Below are 27,154 nucleotides of genomic sequence, written 5' to 3'. Positions count from 1 at the left end.
GATTTAAAGATGTAAAACAATGTAAACTATTCTTTATGAAAGTCATTTACTTGAGAATGTAGGTTTCTAACTAAATTTGCATCAAGCTGCAAAAATAAGTGCAGAATATAATCACCTAATAATAGCAATTGTTTTCCCTCTGGTTAGCATTGTTTTTAGAGTACGACTTTCAGTGGTCTTGTTATGTCAGTTATGAACGGCTCTAGCCTTCCAGAACATAAGGTCAAGACATGAAATGCATGGATGGATGGTTTCTAATAAAAAATCCCAATGACAAATAATGAATCTCTGTGCATGGATAGATTTTTTGTGATGTTTGCTTGTTCATATTTTTGTCATTTTTAGCTCGCAAAAGTGGTTTGTATACAAATTAACAGCCTAGATTGTTAAAATATTTATTGATCACTTTGTACTGAAAGCCAAACACCTATGGAACATTTAGCATTCGAGAAAATCTCTCAGTGGCTGTAAAAGTTATGAAATGTTTCACCTTTGACCGACCTCATTTATGTAACCATAAACACCTGTGACCAATGACATCAATGAATGTAGGTGTAAGTCAAGAAGAACGGCAGCAAAAGAAACAAGTCAAAATCTGTATTTTGCATAGGTTCACTCTTAATCCACAGTATTAGTTTATTTTCTTTCATTTGTTTTGGTCTTGTGCTATTAGCAAAATATTTAACTACAAATCATAATGGGCACAATATAATACACTACATACATATGAAATATATCCATGAGGCATACACACAACATGTAAAACATGACAATACAGTTAAATACAAAAGACTTCCCATTTTTTTTTGTATGTAAACTAAGTTATTAATGCTGAGAGAAATCAAATGTTGCTATGACAATGCAACTCATATAAAATATGTTTCAAGTAATAAAGCTATAAATATTGTGGTTATGTTTCTGCTCCAGCATGCACTTTGACCAAGCTTAAAGATAAACTCCCTCATTTATTTTTAGCAGCCAACTGTACATGTTCTGAAATGTCCTAACAGTTCATTTGATATTTTTAAACTCAACAGTTAGATCAGGGGAGATTCAGATGTACTGCTGGTGCTTTGACAAAATCAGAAATGTACCTTTAAACACTGTCATTATTCATCTTGAGGATTGTTCAGATTGTTCTTCTCTCTGAAAATAAAGGGCAATCCATGTTTTGCTCAGTGTATCCCATGCCAACTTGAAAGTTCATCAATGTATTTTCTTTCTAAATTAATAAATTACTTGGCACTCCAAGATACTTTAGGAAACTTTTTTTTTTTTTTTTGCTGTTCATCTCATTTATCAGCACCTGTCTGTCTCTTAGTCCATCTGTCTTTTCACCCAATCACGAGCGCCGCGCCTTGCCATCTCCAGTCCCATCGCGGCACCAATTAATCTACCAAAACACACGAACAGACCCGTTAGATTTGTCCACCGAATTTTCAAAAGCAGCTCATGTCAACATTTCTGGTACAAAGATAATTGGGAGAAAAAGGTACAACCATTCAAAGCAAGCACAACCATTCAGGACATTTATTAGAATATGTGTGTGTTTGGATCTGTGTAGACAAAAAGCAAAGTTTCCTGGAAGGAAAAAACAAGTACTTAATATAATGCTAACGCTAGCTAATCTAGGGTTTCATTTCTCTGTTACTATTGGTTGGTGACAATAAAAGTTAATGAAGTAAACTGTGAAAGAAGGTGGGCTACTTTCCCTTGAAACCCCTCTTGATGAATTTTGTTAATCTAAACACATGGTTAAATTAGCATAACATGTGGGCAGAATGGCTAAACAAGTAGTAAGACCATAGTTTAAAACTACCAGAATTTCCATGTAATTTAAGGCACACCTGTAATATTATCCAGATATTCACAGTTTTCCCCACAATCCATATAGCAACATAGCTATGTAGTTGGGAACTAAACATTGCTAATAAAGAGGAAGTCTATATGATCTATGTTTTCCTTTCTGCAGATGGATAATTATCATCCTGCTACATAAGGGCCACATCATATAGCTGCTTCACTAATGCCTAATATTTCACTTTTCAGACATGGAATGGTGATGATGAGTCATTAGTCTAACGATTTTGCTAGTTTTTGATACTTGCAAACCAATGTGATGCTGGGTAAAGTGAGCTAGTCATTTCAATGAACCTCGCCGAAGAGTCAGTTTGTTTGCAAACTCAGTCTTTCTGTTTGCATGAATGCTCTGTCTTGCCTACAATAACCAAGACGAGCTAGCTAGTAGCTATAGCTGACAGTTAGCATTTCTGGGTGCTCACAGGAGGAAACTCGTTCTCGTCGTCCAGACACACAGGTCCAGCAGCAAACTCGTGTTCTGGAATGACTTCACCTTTCTTTGCCCCACCATCTTCAGAGTACCCTGGGTAGAAAGAGGAGAAGGGATCTGAACTCCAAATGACACAGGCAAAGCTTAAAATCCCCCTCACTTTGACATCTGTCCGTTTGTGGATGTCTTTAGGACCCATTTGTGGATGTGTTTATTTTGGGACTACGTATATGAGTAGCATGTGTCTCGATAAGAGAGAGTAAAACCTGAAATTCCCCTCCGGAATTTATAAAGTAAGTGAGTTTAATATAAAATGTAATCTACTCAGATCCAATTACATAAATGTAAACACTTAAGAGACTTATTTCAAGACGGAAGTTCAACGTGGATGTCCGTGACAGATTTGAAGAAACTCCCTCAAAGAAAAAACAATAAGTGAGTAAGCAGTTATAGTGTAGGATCCACTTGTTGGCAATGAAGACCTCAATTGACTAGTTAAACAATAACTCTCTCCATATTTTTCTTAGAAAATGAAGTAGTTCTCCTAAAACAAAGCCATCACTCATAACTGGCTTTGTCATCAAAACATCATAACTAAGACTTTCTAAAGGTTGTTTAGCTTCTGATTAGACAGCAGGGTTCGATCCCCAGCTGAGCAACATGTCTGTTGTGTCCTTGGGCAAGACACTTAACCCTGAATTGCTCCCGCTGCTATAGTGGTGGTGTATAAATGGATTAGTTACTTCTGATGATACTACATAGCGATCACTACCATCAGTGTGTGAATGGGTATGAATGGGTGGGTGTGACCTGCGGTGTAAAAGCGCTTTGAGTAGTCAGAAGACTAGAAAAGCGCTTTATAAGCTCAAGTCCATTTACCATTTACCAAAAGTTATTTCAGCAGCTTTGTTTGAGTTTACTGTATCAACAGTAAAGTCAAACCCATCCTGATACAATGTGTATTTATCAGCAAACACTAACCAGTGAGGGTAGCGGTGACAGGACCAGAGGCAGGTAAGGCAGCAGTCGCAGCGTAGGACGGAAAGGCCTGTGTTGGCACTGTGACCTCTGACCCTTCTATCCCTGTTCCTTCATTGTGGTCATCATTATCGTCATCATCATCATCATCATCGCCAAAAAGCCTAGAGAGAGAAGAAAGCAATAATGTATGAAATTAACTTGACCCTTGACTTGAAGATTTCCCATAGCTCGCATAGCACTTAACAGCTTTTTGATTCAGTATTACAGACAACATAGCACACCATTACACTGAGTAATGAGCCATCTATATCTGGATATGGATGTTGTAGACAAATTCTATCCATTTGCAACCACACTGGTGAAGTCAGTGTCAACCCTGTGAGTCAGTAGGTATAGTGGGTCATCTGTAAATCACAGTAGTGGATGTCCAATCACCAGTTCCTCCTGTTCATTTCCTGTTCAGTTCCACCACACTCTATGGAAATTATTTACATTGATCAAAACAATATTACATAAACCTTAGCAATATGAAGTCAATGTTGAAGGAGTATTATAAAACTGCTCTTACAAGTAGAGCGGGTCTCTGCCTCCAAGATAGAAACTGGAAGACTATTCGACTGGAAAGAGCAATGTAATTTATAGTTGACCTTCCAATACTAGTTTTGGAGACTATGGGAAGCACATGGAAGCATGCATTCTGCAGACTCAGAGTTGAAGTGGTCCACCCCAATCCTGTAAAATGAGTTGTAGCCTAACCTGTGTTTGTGCGCCAACACGCACTCGCCTCCATCCAGTGGATCCACATTATAGATGAACAGCTGTCCATCAGCTGTTGCCACTAGCAGCCGCAGAAGCTTCTGGATTCTAAAACATCAGATTTTGTATATATTTATACTGTTTTAAATACATTTCTATCAATTAATTTACTTACATCCAACAGAGTGTTTGACTATTAAAATAACATTCTCCTTTAAAGAATCAATAAATAAAAACTGTTCAGTTAAAGTTAACACTTTAACAATGCAATGTGAAGGTGCATCTTCTGTTCATAAGACTTAAAGAGAAGCTCACATAGCAAGGGTGCAAACGTTCTTCTGGCAGGATGTGAGGAGGTGAACAGTGGCAAAGGCTCGGTCCTGGCTCATCATGCCGGATACTTGAGCAGGGAAGTAGCTGCTGGCTGCTGAGAACATCTTCCCAACGTAGGCTGTCCAGGTCGCAGCCTCGTCCTCTTCACTGCACACAAGATATAACAATTACCTCTAACAGAAGCTTATTACTTTTACTTTAGTACCAAGGCCTACAAAAATACAAGGCAAGTTGAAATTCATTGTCAAACTATTTCAACATAACACCAAATTGGATCCAGGGCCACAGTTTCTTGCCACTTTATTAAAATCACTTGTTAGTTTGTTTTCATACCTGGGTCCAATTTGCTCCAGTTTGAAGATATGTACTGTTTCTGTGTTGCTGGATGCACAGAGGAACTGGCCATCAGGGCTGAAGGATAAAGAGCGTATATTGACGTACCTGCAGAGACAGGGACAGACAAAATAAATATTAAGACACACATATACATTCTGACTTCAGCACATCAGTAACTTATTGTTTGTAAACTGTCTCTTTATCATGTAATGCTTTTTATGACATGTGCTGCTGCCCTCTTGGCCAGGTCACCCTTGTGAAAGTGATCCTGATCCCAATGGGTTATTTACCTGGTTAAATAAAGTTTTTTTTTTTAAGTTTCTCAACCAACACAGATCATGTGCCTTTGAACACAAACCAATCATCAGCATTAAAAAAGTCTCCAGGCAGAAGTGTATGCATTGAAATGTGCCTACAATGCAGCCCTCGAACAGTAGAATGACTCTATGTATTCCAAATCATGAGCCAGGTTATTTAGAGAGGTTTGTCTTTTACTTTTGGGTTAGGGTTAGGGTTAGGGGTTAGGGTTAGAATTCACTTAAGGGCCAGATGTCATGCAAACTCTCAAGACAATGCATGTCCAGTCTAATTGATTTACCTCAGTAACCCCCTACTTCAAATTGACTCTATATCTCTCTTGTAGAGGGCAGATTTTCTACGATATGTTAGTACTCTGACCTCTTCATGCCACGGCGGAACTCAAACAGACGCTGGCCCTCAGGAATTGAAAACACCCGGATAACAGTGCCCTGTAAGAAAGATAATTTTACAAACATTTAGAAAAGCTACACGTTTTCTCACAGAGAATCAGTGCCAGCAACCCGAATACTCTTGTATCCAAGAATACTAATACTTAGAAGAAACAATGGAAGAACTAACATAAACTCAGTAACTGGCTTATAACCTACAAATGTCTTCATTTTGGCTCCAGGATAAAGCCAGAGGAAAAGTGTTCAAATAAGATGGTCTGCAGGAACATAAGGTCCAGGTATTTTCCTTATTTAATTTGAAAAGTTTGAATATTAAGGCCCAAGGGCACAATACATCTTGAAGATAGGAAGTCTAAAAAGCAATTATATTCATACTATGGAGAACTTGACATCATATAGAAAATGTAGCAGAAATTAAGCAATGGCTCTTTACTCCTTTATCATGAATTAAAGTGAAAGGTCGTTCTCACCCTCTCTGAGGCACTGGCAAGTTTGGTGGCCGAGGCGTTGAAGTTGAGAGCTGCCAGAGGACTGTCATGGGCTGGAATCATTGTCACTGTGTTCTGATCCCACACAAGAAAGACACAACAGACAGGAGGAAAGGGTGTTATTTCACTCTGTTATCAATTTTGTACTGGTATGAAATATAGTAATTTGAAGTTTTCTTAGGATGTTTACACTTATGTGTTACATGTTATTAGGATGTTATTAAGGTATTCATCTTGAATCCTGAATTGTTCAGATTGTTCTTCTCTCTGAAAATAAAGGGCAATCCACGTTTTGCTCAGTGTATGCCAGCTTGAAAAGTTCATCAATGTAAATGGACTTGAGCTTGTATAGTGCTTTTCTAGTCTCCCGACTACTCAAAGCGCTTTTACACCCACCCATTCACACCCTTTCACACACTGATGGTAGTGATCGCTATGTAGTATCATCAGAAGTAACTAATGCCATTCATACACCACCACCGAAGCAGCGGGAGCAATTCAGGGTTAAGTGTCTTGCCCAAGGACACACTGGACATGTTGCCCAGCTGGGGATCGAACCCTCGACCTTCCGGTTGAGAGGGGGCGACTCTAAATTACTTGGCACTCCAAGATTCTTTGCTGTTCATCTTTTATCAGCACCTGTCTGTCTTTTCACCCAATCACGAGCGCTGTGCCTTGCCATCTCCAGTCCCATATAGAGTTAATATAGCTGAATATTATGCCTAATTGTGCTTAATTAGGTATAGAAATATCCTGCAGCTCATCTTTTAGATGACTGCGCTAGCTTTGCAGCTTTAGGGAGCTGTGAAAAGTCAATGCAGGTGTGCTTCATTCTATTTACCTGACCTCAGAGACAGGAAGTAACAAAGTAAGTGTTATTGGTATCTGCTGTCGAGTTTTTACTCTGAATATTTTTTTACCCAACATCTGTACTTTCTACTCCTGGCAATTTGAAACGGACTAGCTAGCTCGCATTTAGGGGAACTTGTGTTTTTTATTTGTATTTTGCATCATTGTGCTGCCTTTAAACATCAGGGTCCATTTTAACCTTAATGTAGGGTACAATAACACAAAGACAAGGCATGTAAATCAGGGCTTGTCACACATGGCTGACACAACATTACAAAAAAATGTGTAAAAGATGTATCAAAACCGAAGAAAAAAGAGGAAGTGAGCAGGAGGACTATAGCCTCAGAACATGGGGCGAGCGCACTAAGCTAACTGGCGCCCGTACCAAAGACTTTTTAAACCAAGTATGTGTTCTTCTTCTTGAGTTAGGAAGGTATACAATTTAGCCATCTTTGCCCAACTACATCAATAAACAATGCTTCTGCATGTGGTGCCATGTTCAGTGGTCATTTGGAAGAATACAGCAAAAATAGATTGTATAAGAGAAGATGAAAAATTGATGACCTTCTTCCTAAGAGTTTATTGTCTCAAATGCTGGTGTCAACTCTTATGACATGCATATGGTGTTTATTTTGTGAATTATGGTCCCATTTAGAGCTGAGAATATAGAGTATGGTTTGTTTAAGGCCTTGGTGACTTGTTACTGACAAGGTGCTATAACTGTGACCTGAAAAGGTATTCTCAAGAGATCTTTTGTACTAGAAGGAACTCTTCTAGTACAAAAGATTGCTGTTCATTGTTTCAGTAATTATGTCAAGTTTTTAGACTGCAAGCCAAAATTAGCATATCCATTAATACATCACAGTTAGTGTGAAAAAAAGATGCACATTACTAACTAGCTAGTGCTAGTATAACCTGATAACTTAGTGTTTGCTAACCACTCACTCCTCTATGTCTTGAGGCTTTAAAAAAGTTAGGCCACAAACTAATGGGTGATTCCACTGGGACAACTTCTTCTTGTCACATCAGTATTGTGTTTGGTATGGGTCTAAGCAACGTTACATTTCCGAAAAACAAATTCAAGCTATCTCCTTGTGAATAAAGTTAGGCACATTTGAATGCAAACACTTCTGCCTGGAGACGTTTTTAATGCTCATTATTTGGTTGATCTGTGTTGGTTGAGATACTGATGTGCTGACAAGAAACTGATGAAGTCAGAATGTATACGTGTGTCTTAATATTTATTTTGTCTGTCCCTGTCTCTGCAGGTACGTCAATATACGCTCTTTATCTGAGTTAGTAAAGAAGAGCAGGAGGGGATTTGATCATGCTGGACTTTTGCTCGCTAACCCTTGCTGTGCTGCATGAAGCAACACAGAATGGAGGAAGCTGTTTTTCTTTCCAGCTGAGTTCTCGCAAAAGCCAGCGTGGGGCAGAAATCAGTTGACATCTTCAGGTAAGAAGACACCAGAACTCAACTAAATCTGAGCAAAATGAATAACATATAGTTTCACTTGGAAACGGGGGGACAAGACTCCTGAAGAACAAACAGAAGAAACTGAGAAGTTCAAAGCTTGTATGTTTAAGAGGGACGAAGAGAGACGGGCACAACTGACTGTTCCAAAACACAACTTTCTATGTCTAATTACAGGGCTTTCTGTCTGTTATGAAGAAACTGATAACAACACAAGTGCTCAGTCAGTCGATCACATATTTAAGATCTACGTGGGTCCAAATAAGTCCATTGTGCCTTTGTGACACCAGTACCTCACAGGTAACCTCTCTGCAAGTGTTCCAACAGTGATCCAAGTCCCAAATGTTTCTCCCAGTTTTCTCTGTATTTGATGACACACTGAAACCTCAGCATCAATTCTCATACTGTGGCCAACCAGGGGAAACAGCCCATCAAGTCCAGCACATGGGGGCAGATCCCCAAGCTGGGGGAGGTGACAGACGGAGTGTTCGACCCAGTTGAGTTGCTGCAGCCTCTGGGCACATGGCATTGGGCCCATCAACTAATCGGAGCACAGTTTATTTAACCACCAAGCAGCATGGTGAGGACAACAGAGGCTCGTGCAGCAGGATTAAAAAGTGTCAAGCTGATAACCACCAAGAAACTGGGAGGCTGACTTTCTGAACAAACACTCAGGACTAAACAAAAAGATCATTGCTCTCCCTCTCTGCTTTGCCCACAGGACAGTGAAAAGCCTTGAACTGATAGGATACAGCTAGAGACCCTGGTAGGAATACATCTCAGTTTAAATTATATCTCAATCCCTTTTCCCCCAAATTCACATTAAAGACACTTCATGGTAATGATTTGATTGGTCTGGTGTCTCCTATTTTATTGTGAGCTCTTCTGCCATCCCTCAGGTTGCTAAAATACGTACATACAAAAAAATAAACAAATTTACCAATATAAAAGATTCAAGTCACAAGATAAATATCTAGAAGTCCAAGTGATTTTACAAACAGACACCAGGGAAAGTGATATCAGGACAAACACCGTTACACTGATAAACATTTATAAAAACACAGAAAGAGGAGAAGATAACCTCAGATAAAACATTTTCAGAAAAATTACTGTTCCTCAAATATTCAAGCTTATACAGTGTTCAACTATTTAAAATTAAAATATATGTCAGTTAATGTAACATGAAAGTGCATATAAATGTTGGTTAAAACTTAATCAAATGAAGTCATCTGTAATAAAATAAACAAGTCATACAAAATATGTGTTAAATTATATTTTAAGTTAAACCATTTGTAATATTAAAAAAAGTTTACCTTTATTTAACAACATGTTTTAACAAGCTATGTTAGTATTTCTGTACGGTATGATAAGTCTCTTACCAAATGGTTAGCATCATACACTATGATCTCCCCAATAGTGGCGCTGCCGGGGTATGACAGGTACGAGCTGGAATGGTTGATAGAAAGAGCACAAAGACCTGAAAGAGTGGGAATTGGGGAAAACGTAAATGTCAACTACCACCTGAAAAGTGTTTTAGATACTAACCTAAGCACTGCTAAAAACAGGTATGTTATCACTGGGTGCAAAATAAAAATGTATACTTTAGAGCAAAGGCAATCATTTGCAAGCGCTGTCTGAAAACTGAGACTATCACTGATGTAGCTAGTTGCTACATTAGCTAGACATTACTATACAGTACATTGGCCCTGCACAAGTACCAACACATCTGAGAAAGAGCAAAATGAATAACATGGACATTGGAAACGGGGGGACAAGACTCCAGTCAGGAAAAAAACACAAACAGAAGAAACTGAGAAGTTCAAAGCTTGTATGTTTAAGAGGGACGAAGAGAGACGGGCACAACTGACTGTTCCAAAACACAACTTTCTATGTCTAATTACAGGGCTTTCTGTCCAGAGTAAAGAAGGCTCGCCTACATGTTATGAAGAAACTGATAACAACACAAGTGCTCAGTCAGTCGATCACATTTTTAAGATCTACGTGGATCCAAATAAGTCCATTGTGCCTTTGTGACACCAGTACCTCACAGGTAACCTCTCTGCAAGTGTTCCAATAGTGATCCAAGTCCCAAATGTTTCTCCCAGTTTTCTCTGTATTTGATGACACACTGAAACCTCAGCATCAATTCTCATACTGTGGCCAACCAGGGGAAACAGCCCATCAAGTCCAGCACATGGGGGCAGATCCCCAAGCTGGGGGAGGTGACAGATGGAGTGTTCGACCCAGTTGAGTTGCTGCAGCCTTCTGCAGTGTTTGTAACACCACTGATTCATCGAGCAGAGCAGTCACAGACTGTGAACGAACACTGACATCACATTTTAGTTTGTTGAGTTTTTTTTTTTTTTTTTTCCAATTTTCAATTTTTAAAAATGTTAATAACGTCATTCATTTCTGAGGAGAAATCTTTGGTTTTACATTGTGTTATTGAGAAACATCACACACATGCACAAACAGGATTTTATGGACACTGATGAATGGAGAGATGTCAAAAGTGAGAGGGCTGCACAGAGGGGGCACCACGAGCAGTTTTGGGGGTTGTGCCTTGCTCGAGGGAACCTTCACAGTGTACGAAAGTGAACTGGCACTTCTTCAGTAATCAGACCACTTTTGGTCCCGACTGGGACTTGAACCGGCGACCCTCCATTTCTTAACCTGAGTCTCTGCGAATTGAGCACCTGCTGTCCCATATAGTTAACTTTTTAGCAACACAATCCCCAAATCCAGCAGATAACTACTGCATTCATTAGGATGTTTGTGTCACAGTCTGTCTCCTCTCTGTGTTTCTCTACACCTGTCGAAGACCAACTTCCAAAGGCCGTTCTCTATCTGTGCACCAGTTGCCCTCTGACTTTACCTCCTTCTCCATTTACTGTACACACCTGTTCCCTGTTCTAATCAGCCCATCATGTAATGCCCTTACCTGCCCCGCCCTGTCTCCATTTCACCAATCACTTTCAGTCCATATTGTTTTTATTTCATACTTATCTAGACCAGCCTTCTTACCTACATAGCTTATATCAATAACATGTTTGCCTCCCTGCCTACTATACCTGGCTGTACCTTAACCCATGCACAATAAACTGCAGCAGTCTGCGTGTGATTGTCTGTGCTCGGGGCCATGAACTGGCCATCCATGGAACCAGCAGATGGATTGTTTTCTATAAATTGTTTTGAGGTGGAGGACACTCTATTGTGTCTCTAAACAGAAATGTGTATGAAAGCAGGTTTTTGTTACCTTAGTGGGTTAAATATTTGCTTGCCTCCAGCAGTCTGTACCTCGGGTTATTATCATTAGGCCAGCCAGCTTCCACTCTTCTGATATCTATATACTCTTTCCCTTTTCTTAACAGCCAGACCTAATGCTCACCCTTTCTCCACAAGCCATATAGAACAACTCTTTCCATGTTACCATGCTTTGCTGTATAGTCAATTTATAGAAGTCAGACACAAATCTGCAAAGGAGATGCAAAGGAGCTGTTTTGATGTTGTGTTTTTCTTGTCAAAGGCATATTCAACAGATACAAATAAAGACACTGTAGTAATATTGCTGATATAACTTTTCCAAAGAAACTCCTTCTCCAGCTTCATTATAACCAAAAGGGTCTATGCTTAAATCTCTGACATAAGGACCAATGTTTAAACCATAATCATTCTTCATGAAGTTGTTTCAGTCAGCTAAGCTAGCTATCACAACACTAAACTGCGTGTTTTGTTTGTCTCGAGCACACTCGCCTTCCCAGTCTCTTCCAGTCTCTTACTGCTAATGTCTTACCTGAGGGATTGGAAGGAGTGTTGAGCAGAGTTTTGAGAAGCTTCATGTCTTTGATGTTGTGGATATAAATGGACTCTTCAAGGCACACCACAAGCCTCTGAAAGATACAGGGGAACCTCAGGTTATCGTATTCAAACGTGACCTCAGCATAGAGACAGCATAGAGTCCAACCACAATGGAGAAACACAATTCATCCCTTCCCATTTACTTTGTATAGCAAAGAAAAAACTAAACAAAGAAATGTTTAAGTCAGGAAAACATCACAATTGCTCTCCATCGTAGACCCTCAAAATTGACTAATATAAATTATGCTAAACGTTAATTTTCAGGAAGTTGTTGACCTTTCAAATATTTTTAGATTTTGCTATAGCATTCACAAGTCTCCTCATCTCTAAACTGTTATGTTACCAATGGGCCAGATAAGTGTGAGGCTAAATACACGTTGGACAGTTTTCCTTTTCTTCTTTTACAACATAATGCTCTGTTGTGTGATCCAAATATCACCATGGGTGTGGTCTTTGCAGTCATGTTTAACTTCAACACTTTACACAAAATCTTCTTATCCCTTGTTCATACCAAAATGTTCCCAAACATTTCTACATCTCTTGGGGCGCTGGTGGCCTAGGTTAGTTGGGTTGCCCCATGTACAGAGGCTGTTTTTCCCGCATGTCATTCCCCTCTCTCTGGCTGATTTCTGGATCTATACACTATCCCTCGAATAAAGGCATGAAAGGAAAAAGGCAAGAAATACTTCAAAAATTAAAAATGTACATCTCTAACCTACTAGGAGTAACATTTCAATCCAATTGGTTATGGTTACCTCATAAATATACATTTAATCTTTGTTATTATTGTTGAACAGTTGTAAACACTTATACGACACTTATATATAAAATTATACGCACATATCTACTCTCGAGTAGACCTGAACAATTCAGAATTTTAGAGGTGGATAAAGTCCATTTTTAGATAATTGTCCAGCATGCAGGCCAACATTTTGGCCGGAATGAAAGGGCGTTTGCAATAGGATTGTGCACCAATCTTGGACTGCTATGATAATCCACAAGTGCCAAGAAAATTTGGTACAGACAGTGCTGAGAGTATCAACTATGGAGTCGCAGCACTTTTTACTGGACAAACTATTTCTAAATGACCTCAAGCATTGTCTTCTTCATTATATGTTTGGTAAAACGAAGTTCTCATCTTTGCTCATATACTAAAATACAAATGCAGATATACTTATGTCGAATAAGATCCACTTTTGTCAGTTATAGAAATAAGGCAGGAACATGGAAATAAATGATGGCTTTGGCTGTGTAATGCGGTAGCTCACCTGTCTGTTGAGCTTGACAGCCAGGATCTTGTTGGGGTAGCTGTAGTTGCAGATCTCTGTCCCCTTCTTGAAGTGGTAGATGTTCATGCAATGTGGCATGTTGGTACTCACCACAACAACCAGACTGCTGGAGAACAGACGCTCCACAATGTAAACATCTGGAGTCTCTGCTAGAGGAGAGCAGCCAGCAGACAGAAAGGCAATTAAGAAGATGTCATTGTAATGTTGACTTCACCAAACTATCACTTACAGTCAAGAGACAGACATTTAACTACCACAAACCTCTCCTCAAGAGATCGGCAGACATTCTAACCTCTTGAACCCTGACTTTCATTTCAGTTTCTGGTCAGAAGAATCATCACAATGTGTGGCACTTTATTATTGAAAACAGCACAACTTGGTGAAGTTTTTCTAGCTACATGGTTTCATCACAGTGAAATATATTTTAATAATTAGAAATACAATCTATACACATTGTTCAAGACTGACAGATGTCTCCTTGAGTCTTTCAAAACAAAATGAATATCTAAAAATCCAAAAAGCACCATAAAGAACAAAGATTCTTTCCAACAGGTCAAACTAATGTCATACTGACATGACTACGCAGACTGCAGACAGAAAACAACCATTCTGTGGAAACTCTGTAGTTACATTTCAATTAAGCAGCAACCTCTGGGGCTGAAAATTATAGTTTCTCTTTTTAAGGTTGACTCCTAAAGCAACCCAACCCCCATCCCGCACTCCACAAACACTCACATTAATGCTCTGTGTATAGACTGTCATGAGATTTGAGTTGATGAGTTGATGATATGTGCATGTATATTAAAACAATATGTATTGGGTCTTTTAACCAAAAAAAGCAGCTGATGTGACAAGTTTAAAATGGACCCAGGCAAGACAGCTGCCCATTGGTTCCATCCACGTTGCCTGGTAGCTCATCCTCATCAGATGGGTTATTCAGAGACAGAAGAGTGAATACGGCTGCTCAGTTTACACAAATGCATAAGGTTTCATCCTGTTTGTTATAATGATTACAAAAATGGAACTCCATAAATCACCAGGTACACATGGATATAATTGACCACTAAATATCCAATCACTAAGCTCCCAATAGCAAATGAAGAAAAGTTTAGTAAAAGGTCACAGTATGTTATACTGAAATGTAAGTCCCAACTAAATGGATGGAAGTTTTGCCCAAACTGAGGGAAGATGTGAAATAAAAGAATCCATACTGACCACTCTCATGGATACAGTCCAGTTTTTCCACCATGGTCAAAGAAAACAGTTTATAGCCCGTCTTTGTGCCCAAAGCCAATGACCTGCAATACACAAACACACATAACATAAACCATCAGCAAAAATACAAAATAAAACAACAGGGTACGAATGCATCTATGTCCAATTTTGTTGCGGTCTAACTGGACAAAAAGGGGAAACTTGGCATGATAAGATGTATATTTGGTGGGTTGCATTAACTTTCTCAACATCACTTTCCTGTTCTTTCCCATTGGGTGCCCTCTGGTGGGGGAAATTGTCATTTATAAACGTGAAGTTAGGTTAACCTCCCACAACATATTAAAATGGTTTGACAAAAAGAAATATCTCATTGATCCATGAACAAAATATACAGTCTTTTACAGCGGAAGGAGTATATTTAATTGGCATGAAGATGCAGTTGGATAGATTGCAACAAGTGACCTATAATTTTGATCTTGATAAACAACACATAACTCCAAGAAGATGAAATCATTTTAAAAATATTCTTTGTTTCCTTTCTAAGACCGTTGTTACTGTTAATTGTTCTGAGATATCTGTGTTTTTTTCAGAGTTCATTTTTTATGACAATTGTATTAACCTCTTCATTTGTAAGAGAAGTATTTCTAATTTCTAGGAGAAGGAATTCAGATTTGTGAAAGGAAATTCCCCATCAAACTTCTTCACAAACACAGTAAGTGTTCATTATTTCCAGGACATATCTATTTGTACCAGTTATAAAGACTGAAGTTTAATAGTTTGCCAAACAGCTTTGAGCAGAAACATCTGGTAGAAATGTCCTTGAAGGTTATACTTTTTATAATGTGAGTACACTTCAGGGCCTGTCATTTTCAGATTAAATTAAGGAAAAAACGTTTTTCTCGATTCTTCTTTCACAGGACTCTTTCTTTTTGTACATTTCTCCACTTCTATTTGAGAAAGAAAACTGTGTACTTTGCCATCTCTTAATAATTCTGTTTGTGAGGAAGAAAATTTGTTGTTCACATGTTGTCACTTCCTGTCATAAAAAAAACAAAAAAACATACAAAGATATTCCTAGCCAAATTTGAAACTCGAGGCGTCTCATGATAATGAACAGGATCAACTGTCATGATATAGCATGTACAGTGAAGAAACATGATATGATATAACATGATACAAAGTGAAACAACTGTGTGATGATAATAAACATGTTGTCTCTTTTTTGTCCAGTAGGTGGGATCAACACAATCACATAAGAAAGTCAAAATTGGGGTGGAGGTTAAAGACTGATCATCTATTGACATATGGTTTCAATTGGACACAAAAACATTGTTTGATGATTTCTTAATTGATGCAAACCAAAAGAAAGAAATGCATATATTCAAACAGTGACATTATTCTTTCAGCACCACTCACAGTCATACATACTTTGTATTTCTTCCCTACTTTCACCATACCTGCCCATTTTATTAGATTTACAAAGGATGTGCGTGATTCATCTAATACTGTAGCATTGAAACATGTAATTACACCTTCATGATAACACCAGCACTTTTCTTAACGGCTACTTCTGCCTCTTTTCATGACCATGAGAGCATTCCTGTCCTGTCTCATCCTGTTTCTGAGCACGAGAAAAACATGCAGAACTCCAGAGAAAATAAAGCATATTTTTACTGCACCATACAGACTGGGTTTCATGTGAAGCTTTCCTTCTGATATCCTCAGAATCTTTGACAATGACAAGTTTAATTCATTTCAAGGCAAGGTGTTAAAATCATAAGTGTGCATTCTTCTGCTGTATGAAAACAATTGCTACCACATTGGCTGAATATGAGTGTGTTAGATGAGGGCAAATAAGTACATGGCAAAACCGTACAAAATATATCTCAATACAAACAACCCTTTCTTTCCCAATATCCTGCTCTTATCTTTTGGATTACTCAGCACTTTAATGTTTTGTAAGTAGGTCTGTGTGAAATGCTGTTTAGTGTGCATTGAGTGCTTGCTCAACATAAAGCAACTGTTGTGTTGCAGATAACCCACGTACGCACATTCACAAACCAATGGTGTTTTGGATATCTCAAGAAAAGAAGGGCACTTGTATTTTACTGTGAAACATTGGGTTGGTAGCTCCGTGGCCCCTTTTGTAATGTAAACACAGAGTTTGCAGGAGTGCTGTCACAGCACTTAAAAGGCTGTGAGCAGACTTTCAGCAAGGAGTCTACATGTTTTCAGACCTCAGCAGACTTTAATCGACAACTATTTATTGCAATACATACTAGACGTTGCAGTCTTACCCACCCATGGGATCGCAGGCAAAAAACTGCCTAATAAATATACGTAGAGCCCATGACATCAGCCATTGGTTCATGGGCAGTGTTTTTCGAGCCTCAAGTTTTTTTTTTAATTTGGCCATCACCATGTTAGTTTCCTGGGTCCAGAGGTGACCATACCAACCAGAGTGAGGGATTGGCAAACACCTATCAATGTTATGAGGTCTTGAGAGCAAATCCTTTAAGTAAAAACAGTTTTATGGCAAAAAAAATAAATTGATTTTTTGAAAATGTATGAACCAAAAAAAAAAGGGTTTGCAAACCACAGTTATGTTTGCAATTCAAAAAGGTTCATGCTGTAGGCAGGACCTAAGCTTTAACACCTAAGAAACGTCTGAGTGACAGAAAACAAGGGAAGGTTAAACAAAGTGTTCAGTCCTGGTAATATCAAACAAGAGGTAAAAAAAACCCACACTGTTTGTCAGCCTGTATCTGCTAGCAGGAAAGTTAATTAACTGTAGTTACTCATTTAACAAAGGAATGTTGACCTCCCAAGCTATTACCATGCATAATATTGTGAATGTACCACATAGTATTTGTGTTGAATGAGCTTAGATTAAACGTGTGTTGTGTTTTATTGTCTAATCAGCCTGTAGCCAGCTTTGATAATGTCAGTCACTTTCTTGACTTCAGTTGTCTCCAATGCTTAGCTGTCTCATCCCAATGCACCATGGTATGGGCATTCATTTGCATATGAAAACAACGGATCTCTCTGGAGTGATGAAAAAAAACCGGTAAAATCTCGTGTTGGGCATGAAAAAAAAATGTTTTATGTTCCGAATATTTTCCACATTATTTTTTTTACCATTTGAGTGTTGGTGCTCATTCTACCACTTCATTTTTTCTTGTTCCAATGCTTGATAGAGCATTGACTTATAGCCGACTTTTTGTAAACAGTTTTAGAGTCTGCAAGGTCAAGTCCTTTTGACCCTATACTGCACAGATCTCCTCAGAAAGGTGCAACACATCATAGAGGCTAAAAGGCAGCGTGGGCACATGATGTTTACAAGACAAGCAAGTGATCACAGGTAGACAGCTAACTAAACAGATAGCAGCTACCCATTCCAATAACACAGCGGTATACTAAAACAATACACATGCACTACAATGTTGCTATTACTAACAGAGCCTAATAAAAAGGGTAGCCTGTTTAGTGTAGTTACGATCCAGCCCAAAGGTTTTAGATTCCAATGCAAAACTTATAGATTTTCAAGTTTTGTAAAGGTGATTACATTTTAATGACACATTTAGCCTATTTCACTTACAATTAAATACTTTTAGAGTGCAAAGTTTAAAGTTCTGCTTCCGAACCTATTGTGTTAGAAAAACAGACAAAAACGTGACAGCAAGTGATCCTTCGATTTCTGAGGCTTAATGTAATGTAGGCTGTGGGTTATTTGTGTGCAGCCTAACTATTTTTAACTGCATAGCCTACGATCTGTCAAGTTCGAGTTCATTCAGAATGAGTCCTCTCAGACTCATACGATCTGAATCTGTTTGCGGCCTTACGTGGAGTCTTGGTTGAAAGAGGCACAGCCAAACGGGAGCCCAGATCCATCCGGCCCACCAGGCCCACCAGCACACTCTCCGGTCTCCATCCCGATTCCCAGCGACCTCCTATCCTCCATCCGTCCTGGATTGGAGGCCTGGGATCGGCTGCACCTCTTCGCTCGATGTCGGCGGAAGACGGCTCCAATTTGAAAGAAATGTGAACCGTTTGTGTTGTGTGGGAAAAAGGAGCGCTCGACACGGAGCCGGGAGGTTTCTGTGTTAGAAATGAACTAAAAATTCCGTTTCAGTTTGGTTATTATAGTGGTCGGTTAGGCTACCGAGAGCCCGGAGGAAAAGAAGGGGAAAAGAAGCAAAACAAGAACAGCTGACAGCACGACGTCAAATTTTCGCCTCTTACGATTGGTTGGTAGTGAAACCATGTTGTCGCTGGCTTCTATTTTCGTTGGTCGGCTTGTCATTCCTGTGTTTTAATTGGCTGTAAGGGCAGAGTGGGCTTTGTTTGTGTCTGTCCATTCATGTGGTGGATATTTGTCGAAAAAAATCAAAGGAGCAGGAAGGAGTTTTATTTTCTTCCAAAATTGTATGGGCCGAACGAAATGGACATGATTTGTTCAATGGAAGACCATAAAACAGGAAACAGGCAGTGTAATCACAATCCAATTGAATCTGATTCTGAAAACACTAACTCAAATAGTCTAAATCTCTTGTAAAACATAAAACAACTCGCCTATGAACAGTTAATAAATGGCATGTTACATAATCTTGGATGTTAAAGCCTAGCCTATATAATTTGAGATTAAATAAAAAAATAAAAAATAAAATTTCGAAGAGAAGAAAGTAATGAAGCAAGTACTGTTTACTTTGATAAAATAATATTAATAGGCATACATGTAGGCTAATGTTTGTAAGTATGTAACATTTTAATGAATAAATAATATAATACGTGTATTACACCTAGTTTACATGTATTTTTAATTGCTCAGTTTGATTTGGATACTTATTTTCATCTTTGATGGAATCCAACACAGCTTGAAGGCTGATAATAAATGTCATTCATATAAACAGGCTATTCTTGCCAATTTGTTGGTGAAAAATGGTTCCAATTGTATGTTTACTTCTGCAAATCGGTGATATGCATGTCAACTGTTTTTATTTATGTAAATGCATTTATCTTATTTTGAAGGTCTTTATTCCCTACATTAGCCACCAACATCCTTTTTTATCAATCTCATTCATAGCAACTGCCAGAAAGACTGTGAGTGTTCTTTTTCCATCAGGGCTAATGCATTTTCTATTTGGACAAAAAATGATGGAGGAGACCAGGAGGAGCCAGAGATTGCTGCCTTGCTTGATGGTCTCTGTAATGCCTTGAAATAACAAGACTTTAATGTTAAAACAGGCACATGTTCTTACAACACACTCTACCTATCTCTCTTTCACTAAAACAGACTCACCCTATCAAAAGTCTATACCCATGTTGTCAATTTCAACAAATATTTATCACTTAATTATCAGTGATTTATTCATTAGAACTCTACGAGTTGTTACATCTGTTCTCTGCAAAATAAAGTGACTCTTGTTGCGAGGGAATGTAGCTATTAGCTAACCAGCTGTTTCTGGTTTTAAAGGATTTCCCCTGAACAAAAAGGCACATTTCTGTAGCGATCCTTTCTGTCTTTCTGGCAAAAACAAGCACTTTTATCACATGCACATTAAAGCACATTTTCCTGTTTGACATGTTGCAGTGATAAAGCCAACTTAGTTGCTGCTGGCTAAAGTTGATCATAATGAGCCAAATCAATATCTTTGAACATATTTGTCATTTGGACCCCCACATTTTTTGATACAAGTGTTGTTACAAAAGGAACAATAAGAAAAAACTACAGGGACAAATCACATTATGCAGTAGTAGTTTTATTGACCATTGTTTAACAGTTAATCATAAAGTCCATCTTCATGTCCAGGAATCTACTGGCAGGTATTTTCCACTGAAGAGTGGTTGAAGTGTGGGTCACCCCCGCTGTGACAACCGGTTGTTTCTTAATGCTGAAAAACAACAGCACAAAATGTTAGAATTGATCCTCCACAGTTATTGATATTTTGAAGAAAGATAACAAATGTTGTAGCTGATAGCTGAGACTGGTTACCCTGTAGACATTAACAGAGTCAGTGCCTCGTTCAGAAAGTCATCAACATGAAAAAGTCTGCAACATTTTGGCTAACATGAGTAACTATTGGATTAACCTGACTCATAAACCACAATTATTCACCCGCCACAAGTCTATTTTTCTGCATCCATGTGTTTTCTGGTATGTTGCTACATATTCTGAAATATGGATTTTTCTGAACGTTTTTTAATGTGCTGTGAAATGTTTTCATGTGTGTTCTTTTATGTTCTGAACCATTACAGTTCTTCCTGAGGTATTGTGTTTCCTGAAAAGTTGCTGTGTATTCTAAAAATGTGTTTAATTACGTATTTATTTATTTATTAAAATGTTATTGTGATTTGGTCAATTCCAATGTGTTTTTGTCATTGTTTTTTTTGTTTTTTACTTTTAGGGCCACCTTGAAAAACTAATTACTATGATAGCTACATGAGTTTGCAGATTATTTCCTGTCAATTACAGCCAATCATATCAAAATACCACAAGGGTCAATGTCGATGATGACATTCATACTGGAAAGTAGTAATCATTTCAGTGAAAGTAAAACAACTTAACCTAGCTCATTTTTTTGGTATACAAGGCAGTACCTTAAAATCCCACATCACCATGGCTCCATCCAGACCAACACTGCTGTATTTCTCCACTTTGGCTTTCTCTCCAGCTACAACACACAGCTGCCTACGGGACACAACCAAACACATGTTTAAGGTTAACAAAAAACGTTTCCCTCTTGTTTTTCTATCAGTATCACCTCATCGGCTAGTCCCATACAACACAAACACACATTTCAAATCTGACCACCAGAGGAAGCACTGTCTATTGCCAGTGCAGTGTGTTTACATAAAGTTACATGAATACAGAAGAATGCTGATAGTTCTTAGAGGAAAGTGAGCTATACAGCTTTAACACATTATTATTAGGGCCGAAAGAAAGAGACACACAACCATCTCAGCAGACTGACATTTAAACGCCATTTAGAGACACCATATACCTTTACTTTCATGTCTTTGGACTGGTGGAAAAAGCCACAATAACTGAACAGAGAGAGATTAGGAATGACATGTAAATAAGCAAAGCAGGAGCTCTGTGTTTAATGATCTTAACCACTATAGGTTCCAAGAGCTGTACCTACACATTCAATTTGAAATCTGACAGCACATATTTGAGTGAGTCTGCTTAAATTAGCATTTCAATGTCCTCGGTATAGCAAAGGCCCTTACGTGATGCTGTTCTGGTGAATGGTACCAAGCTCATTACTGTCTTCTTCAATGGCTCTCTTGTCCAGGTTGCGGAAGTGTTGCATGGCTGACATGCTGGTCTTGGAGCTCTGCTTGGGGATGTCTAGCTTCTTGACAAACTCTAGAGCACCTGGACCCTTGTAGGTAAACTGGATAGGGCAACAGTCATGGCCCTGACCAGAAATAGTTTCAACAAAAGTACAAAGTTATATAGATATTCATGATTAAATATACATTTGTCTTCAAAATGTTGCAGTTTGAAAATTCCAGCTAACATAACCGCTTGGAAGACTGCATGACCCAGAGATTCTGTGTCAGGGTTGGAAATTAGCACCCCTCACTGCAAAAAAACACCCATATTTGGCGGGGGTGACAGGAGTTAATTTCCAACCCTGACACAGAATCTCTGGGTCATGCAGTCTTCCGAGCGACGATGTTAGCTGGAAATTTGCTCAACCTGGCGGGTAAATAAAAGTAGGTCTCTAAGACTTTCCACATATAGGCCAAGCTCATATACTTTTAATACACATATGATCTGCTCTCAGTCGAGCCTTTGAGGACATGGCTGTATTAGAAAACTCTTGCCAGCCTAATAATAAACTAAAATAACTAAAATAAACATGATGTTGAGCGTGACAAAGATCATGTCAATATTTTCTGTACTAGTTGAAACATTTCTTGATTACTGTAAGCCTTGATTTGACATTATACGTCCTTAAAAAATTAAGGTATAGTTTTTTTTTCACCAGTCACAGTGGCAGGTAGGCAAAAAAGTTATTTTCTAACCCTGTGTCTGTGTACAGAATTTAAAGGGGCAATGTGTCTGTGCATGTGCTGTGCAAGTTCAAATCCAATTTTCAAAAATGTTTGCATTATGAGAGATTCATACTGATATAATCTGTTAATAGAAGTGTTCATTCGCTTAGCAGATAATTTCATGCTTGAGGTTGAAAGGACCCACACACACACACACACACACACACACACACACACACACACACACACACACACACACACACACACTCTGATAGTAGGTAGTTACCGCTGCAACGATCTCAGAGGGGCTGACATAGAGCACACTGAGCAGTGGCAGATAGTTAGTGGTCAGCTGGGTAACTCTGGGTGGAGAAGAATGAGAAAGATGTTGGTGGTATAATGTTAAAAGGCATCCGTTGAATTAAGTACAAAAACACATATGGATCAAGAGGTTCAGCCAGGGAAAAACAACGACAGATTAAAAAAAAAAGCAGATAGGCTGACTTAAAACTTCCAAGGTGGAAATAAAAATAAGAGGGAAAGATGTTTACATTTATGTATTTGTAAAAGACACTTTCTGAAAATGAAAGCTGGTAACGGTAACTCTGGAGAAAATAGCAAAAATATGATAGATGTTTACTGTATCCAAATTAAAAATGACACTCCACCCAACACATAAACAATCCTCCTCAGTACTGGTGTCACAGAATTCAACAAGAAAAGGTTGGATAAAGAAAATGTAGCAGACTGTCATCATCGCTAACTGTAAACATCTACCTTTCTTTGCCAGTCAGATGTTAGATTATTTTTCTTTATGTTGTCAGCGCATTTGTTTTATTGATTGCTTAAAGAGAATTTAATCAAGAATGACTAAAATTGCTTTTGAAAGTGCCTATACCCTGGCTAGAAAGGTCATATTTCATCTCAGTTTTAGCTGAATATTACTGATTGTACTGATGTGGTTTTACTGCTGAAGCACTCACTCCTTTCCTTGGGTGGCATCAGACACACCGATGCTGCTGTTGTGAGCCACCCAGGCCAGCTGGTCTCCGCTGGGGGAGAAGGAGACACTGTGCACCCAGCCTCCACAGTCCTTATGCTCCAGCAGCACCTCTCCAAAAGGCATCTTGGCCCCCCAGGCAGTGGGTCCAGGCTTGTCCTCGATGTCCTTAATGTAAGCTGAGAAAACCCTTAGAAAAAAAAGCATGAAAACATCTAGTTTAAGCATTTGGCACAACATTGGTTTGATTACTATGCAGTTGGGTTAGCTGCTTGAACTGATAAAATGTTATTGATATTTGCGAAAACAAAGTCTATTTATTTATATTCCTTTGTAACTATTTTGAACCTTCCTCTTCTTCCAGAGTCTGACTTGTTTCGTCATTTCATACAAACTTTTTAGTTCCAATAAGGGATGGTAATAGTAGAAATATATAAAGATATGGTACTTTTAAACTTTCTCTCTTCAAAATAATTCCAATGTGCAATGATGTAGTTTCCTATTTGCAGTTAGTTTTCTTGCTATTTGTGTTTTTTTTGCTAACTGTTTCTAAAACCAAGACTCCACTCTGAGTTCCATCTATCTATCACTGTTTTGTTAGTTTCCTCACCTGCAATTAAAGTCTGCAGACCCAGCTGCTAGAAGGATATTGTTGGGGTGCCAGTCCAGGCTCAGGACTGTGGAACGAATAGACTTCTTGATGTGTTTACTCAGCCACCTGAAAGGAAAAAAGAATAGTACAAAGCTGCATTTGAATGTGCTCTGCAACTGTGATAAAGGTCAATGTATCAGGTATGTCTAGAGTGTGTTTTAGATTTTTAGAGTAGTGTGTTGACTTATTCATGGACATCCTTACCTCTGTCACTCTGGAGGTGAAAAAGTCTTTGCCTTTCAAAAGTCAGTGTCAGTTGAATTTCTATTCACTTCGACTCAATAGTTTTGATTTGATCATTAATAGCTTACCAGTCATTCTCCTTCTCAAAGTAGCAGACAGAGATAATGCTAGCTCCACTTCCCAAGGCAAACTTGTTCTCTAGTGGCGACCACTTCACACAGCTGGCTGCACGGTTGATGCGCACCAGGACCAAGGTGGGCTTCCATGTGCCATCCTTCAGAGTCCACACATAGGCGTTACGGTCAGAGGCACAAGTCACTATGCGGTTGGTTTCTGGGGCCCAATCGATGCCTGTGGAAGTTATTGTGAAGCTATCATCAAATATCAAAGGATCCGTAAAAGATGACATGCTTCCAAGTGGACACATTTTTCACTGTTGCTGTCAATAAATCTATTTTACATGAGATGTAACCACTTTCACTAATAGTGACAAATCCAAAAAAGAGATGCTTGTTTTAAGTTATGATGTCGAAACCACCAACTAAAGGATTTAGGTTGACACATCAGGGTCATTTGAACTTTTTTTATAGTATAATGTAAAAGCTTTATATTACATTAAAACAATGGTTGACATCAAAGTGGTGACACACACTTGCATCCCACCTCTATTCCAGTCACTGTTGGCTGATCTTAAGTTCACATACCTGTGATTCGTCCACTGTGCTCAGTCAGCTCATGGATCTTGACCCACTCTTTGCCTTTCTTCTCATAGATGTTCGCCACATTGTTGTTAGGACTCACTGCAATCTCTGTAGAAAAATGTGTGTGCCCAAAAGCAATTCACTGTAACAAATACTATACATTGAATACATTATATTTGGTTTTAATGACATTTTTGGAAATAATAATAATGTCATTTTTACATCTGAGCGTTTCGTTGACTGATTACTGTGTTGGGCTGAGAAGGTATTTCCACCACAGTAAAACAAAGAAAACAAAACCTTGCTTTGAGTATCAGTTAGTTGGCGTGACAGAGCTGCTTGCAGGGCTATAGACTGATGTTTATATATTTTTACTTGACCAAGTCTTCAACCTGCAGTACTAACTGACAGCTGTCTTTGATTATGGAATCCTGAAGAGTTAGCCCTGATTTATAAAAGGAGGGCATGCACTCCACTGCTCAACAATAACTGTAGTGTCAGGATTATAAACAGCTGTGGAATCCTGCAAGTAAAGGTTGGTCCCATGCTGAAGAAAGGCACTTAATGTCCATTTCCTGTATCGATAATCAAATTCCCTAATGCTGTCTGTAATGCAGCTCTAATGCTTTAGAGGAGGGAGAAAATGTATCTGCAGTCTGGATTGAAATTCAGCCTTTATCGAACCCATATAGGAAAGAATAGAGGAATGCTTTATTATTATTACTTACTTATTACTGCCAATATGTAAACAAAGGTATTTGTTACACAAAAAGGAAATGTTGCTAGGTGGTTTTGTTTGCTGGTTCACTTACGGGACCTGTCTTTGTTCCAGGTGTGGCAGGAGAGCGGCTCAAGGCCAAAACTGTAGAGTGACATGCCTGAACAGAGGCTGACAAGGCCGCTGGAATGTAGCTGTAGTCACGGCTATGTGCTGCTGCAGGTCTCAGAATGAGATCAGGGATTGACTGTGTGGAGAAACACACATTTTAAAAGTTGACACGGCAATATGTGGGTTTGAGTTGAAAGATAGAAACAATGACTTATACAGTTTATTGCTCTATTATATCATTATAAATGCCCTAATTAAGTGAACTTGCACCAGATATACTGTATGTGACTTGGGATCATTGTCTGAAGAAAGTGTGTGGACATGATCTCCACAACTCTTCCTTTAACTCATTGTTAGCTACATAAGTAATAGAAGATAAGAACATACCTTTATCAGGTGTGGTCTAACTGCACAAACTTGCTTGAACTGTTTCTTCTGTATTTTCTCCCTCTCTTGATAACCTTGTCCTAATCTTGAGTCTTTTGATACAGTGGTGTTGTTTTATTATTTCTACTTTATAATCGAACAGAAGGAGAGATGTTACTACTTCTTAACAGAAGAAACCAAAAATAATAACTGAGAGGAAACATACATTGGATAAGAAGGAGTATCATGTTTGTAATGGAATAGTACGTTTCTAAATAGCTGAAGTTGGAAAGCAGAAACCAGTTTTACCAGTAACTAAACATTCAGTAAGCTGACTGGGTGTGAAAAAAACAGCAGCAGCTGAGTTTAATTCTTACCTTTGCTGTATTATTTAGGTCAAGTTTGATTGGAGGTGGTGGTGAGAGGTGCAGGGCTGTATCCGTGGACTCTGGGCAGTCAACACGAATGGAGCTGTGCAGTCGGACTGAGCTGAAGGAAGTGGCTGTGGTATTACTGAAATGAGAGACAGAAAGGTGGGTGTGTCTGCTAGGCTGTTAAGCAGGCTAGCAGTTTGAGCAAGTTTGTTATGAGCCACATCTCATTGGCTTTCATTGTGGGGGCAATAACCACTAATGTAAATACGAATTCACACAAAAACAACAAGGTCATTGTAATAGCTTGAGAGCGCATGTCTTCCATCAAGACACTGGAAGTAGTGAGTTTCTGTTTGCTTTCAGTCATGTATCTACTGTATTTAGCCTATAAAGAATAGTGCTGCAACATTGGTTTAGTAATGCAACTTTGGTAATTAAACTGTCAGTTGGTTGATCCATAATTATA

The 27,154-nt window shown here is 38.7% G+C and overlaps 2 protein-coding genes across 4 annotated transcripts; both read right to left on the bottom strand.

Moving 5' to 3' along the window:
- Positions 1-582: 582 nt before the first annotated feature.
- On the bottom strand, positions 583-18,788 carry wipi1 (WD repeat domain, phosphoinositide interacting 1). 3 transcript variants are annotated; one of them, XM_020644249.3, is made up of 14 exons: positions 18,422-18,788; positions 14,580-14,662; positions 13,344-13,513; positions 12,011-12,107; positions 9,597-9,694; positions 5,877-5,969; positions 5,375-5,445; positions 4,694-4,801; positions 4,343-4,507; positions 4,028-4,135; positions 3,272-3,432; positions 2,283-2,383; positions 1,307-1,393; positions 583-1,146 (listed from the first exon to the last, which is right to left on the bottom strand). In XM_020644249.3, the coding sequence occupies exons 1-13, from the start codon at positions 18,538-18,540 to the stop codon at positions 1,343-1,345; spliced, it is 1,425 nt and encodes a 474-aa protein (XP_020499905.1). In that variant the 5' UTR covers positions 18,541-18,788; the 3' UTR covers positions 583-1,146; positions 1,307-1,342. The 3 variants fall into 3 exon arrangements, with proteins under 3 accessions (XP_020499905.1, XP_020499904.1, XP_020499906.1); XM_020644248.3 differs by having other exon boundaries at positions 583-1,393; XM_020644250.3 differs by having other exon boundaries at positions 583-1,393; positions 13,344-13,510; positions 18,422-18,787.
- Positions 18,789-20,322: 1,534 nt separating this feature from the next.
- zgc:86896 (uncharacterized protein LOC415190 homolog) lies at positions 20,323-26,833 on the bottom strand. Its single transcript, XM_020644205.3, has 10 exons — positions 26,692-26,833; positions 25,932-26,084; positions 25,123-25,227; positions 24,547-24,769; positions 24,194-24,301; positions 23,567-23,773; positions 22,870-22,945; positions 21,810-22,000; positions 21,177-21,267; positions 20,323-20,470 (listed from the first exon to the last, which is right to left on the bottom strand). Exons 2-10 carry the CDS (start codon positions 25,993-25,995, stop codon positions 20,465-20,467), a joined length of 1,071 nt encoding a protein of 356 aa, XP_020499861.1. The 5' UTR covers positions 25,996-26,084; positions 26,692-26,833; the 3' UTR covers positions 20,323-20,464.
- Between the last annotated feature and the right edge of the window lie 321 nt (positions 26,834-27,154).

The sequence above is a fragment of the Labrus bergylta genome, chromosome 16, assembly GCF_963930695.1.
Source record: "Labrus bergylta chromosome 16, fLabBer1.1, whole genome shotgun sequence".
NCBI classification, from domain to species: domain Eukaryota; kingdom Metazoa; phylum Chordata; class Actinopteri; order Labriformes; family Labridae; genus Labrus; species Labrus bergylta.
Note: the sequence above shows the minus strand (reverse complement) of the source record. Positions and strands in the feature narration are given on the sequence as shown.

Bases quoted from the DNA above. Each gene is read 5' to 3' on its own strand.
- wipi1 (XM_020644248.3), bottom strand. From the start codon at position 18,540: ATGGAGGATAGGAGGTCGCTGGGAATCGGGATGGAGACCGGAGAGTGT. The intron at 9,695-12,010 runs GTAAGACATTAG...CCACTCTTTCAG, and splicing joins CACTCCTTCCAATCCCTCAG to GTCTTTGTGCTCTTTCTATC. The intron at 4,802-5,374 runs GTCAGAGTACTA...CTGTCTCTGCAG, and splicing joins TTCCGCCGTGGCATGAAGAG to GTACGTCAATATACGCTCTT.
- zgc:86896 (XM_020644205.3), bottom strand. From the start codon at position 25,995: ATGTCACTCTACAGTTTTGGCCTTGAGCCGCTCTCCTGCCACACCTGG. The intron at 24,302-24,546 runs GTAAGCTATTAA...TTTTCCTTTCAG, and splicing joins TTTGAGAAGGAGAATGACTG to GTGGCTGAGTAAACACATCA. The intron at 23,774-24,193 runs GTGAGGAAACTA...TTTTTTTCTAAG, and splicing joins TCTGCAGACTTTAATTGCAG to GGTTTTCTCAGCTTACATTA.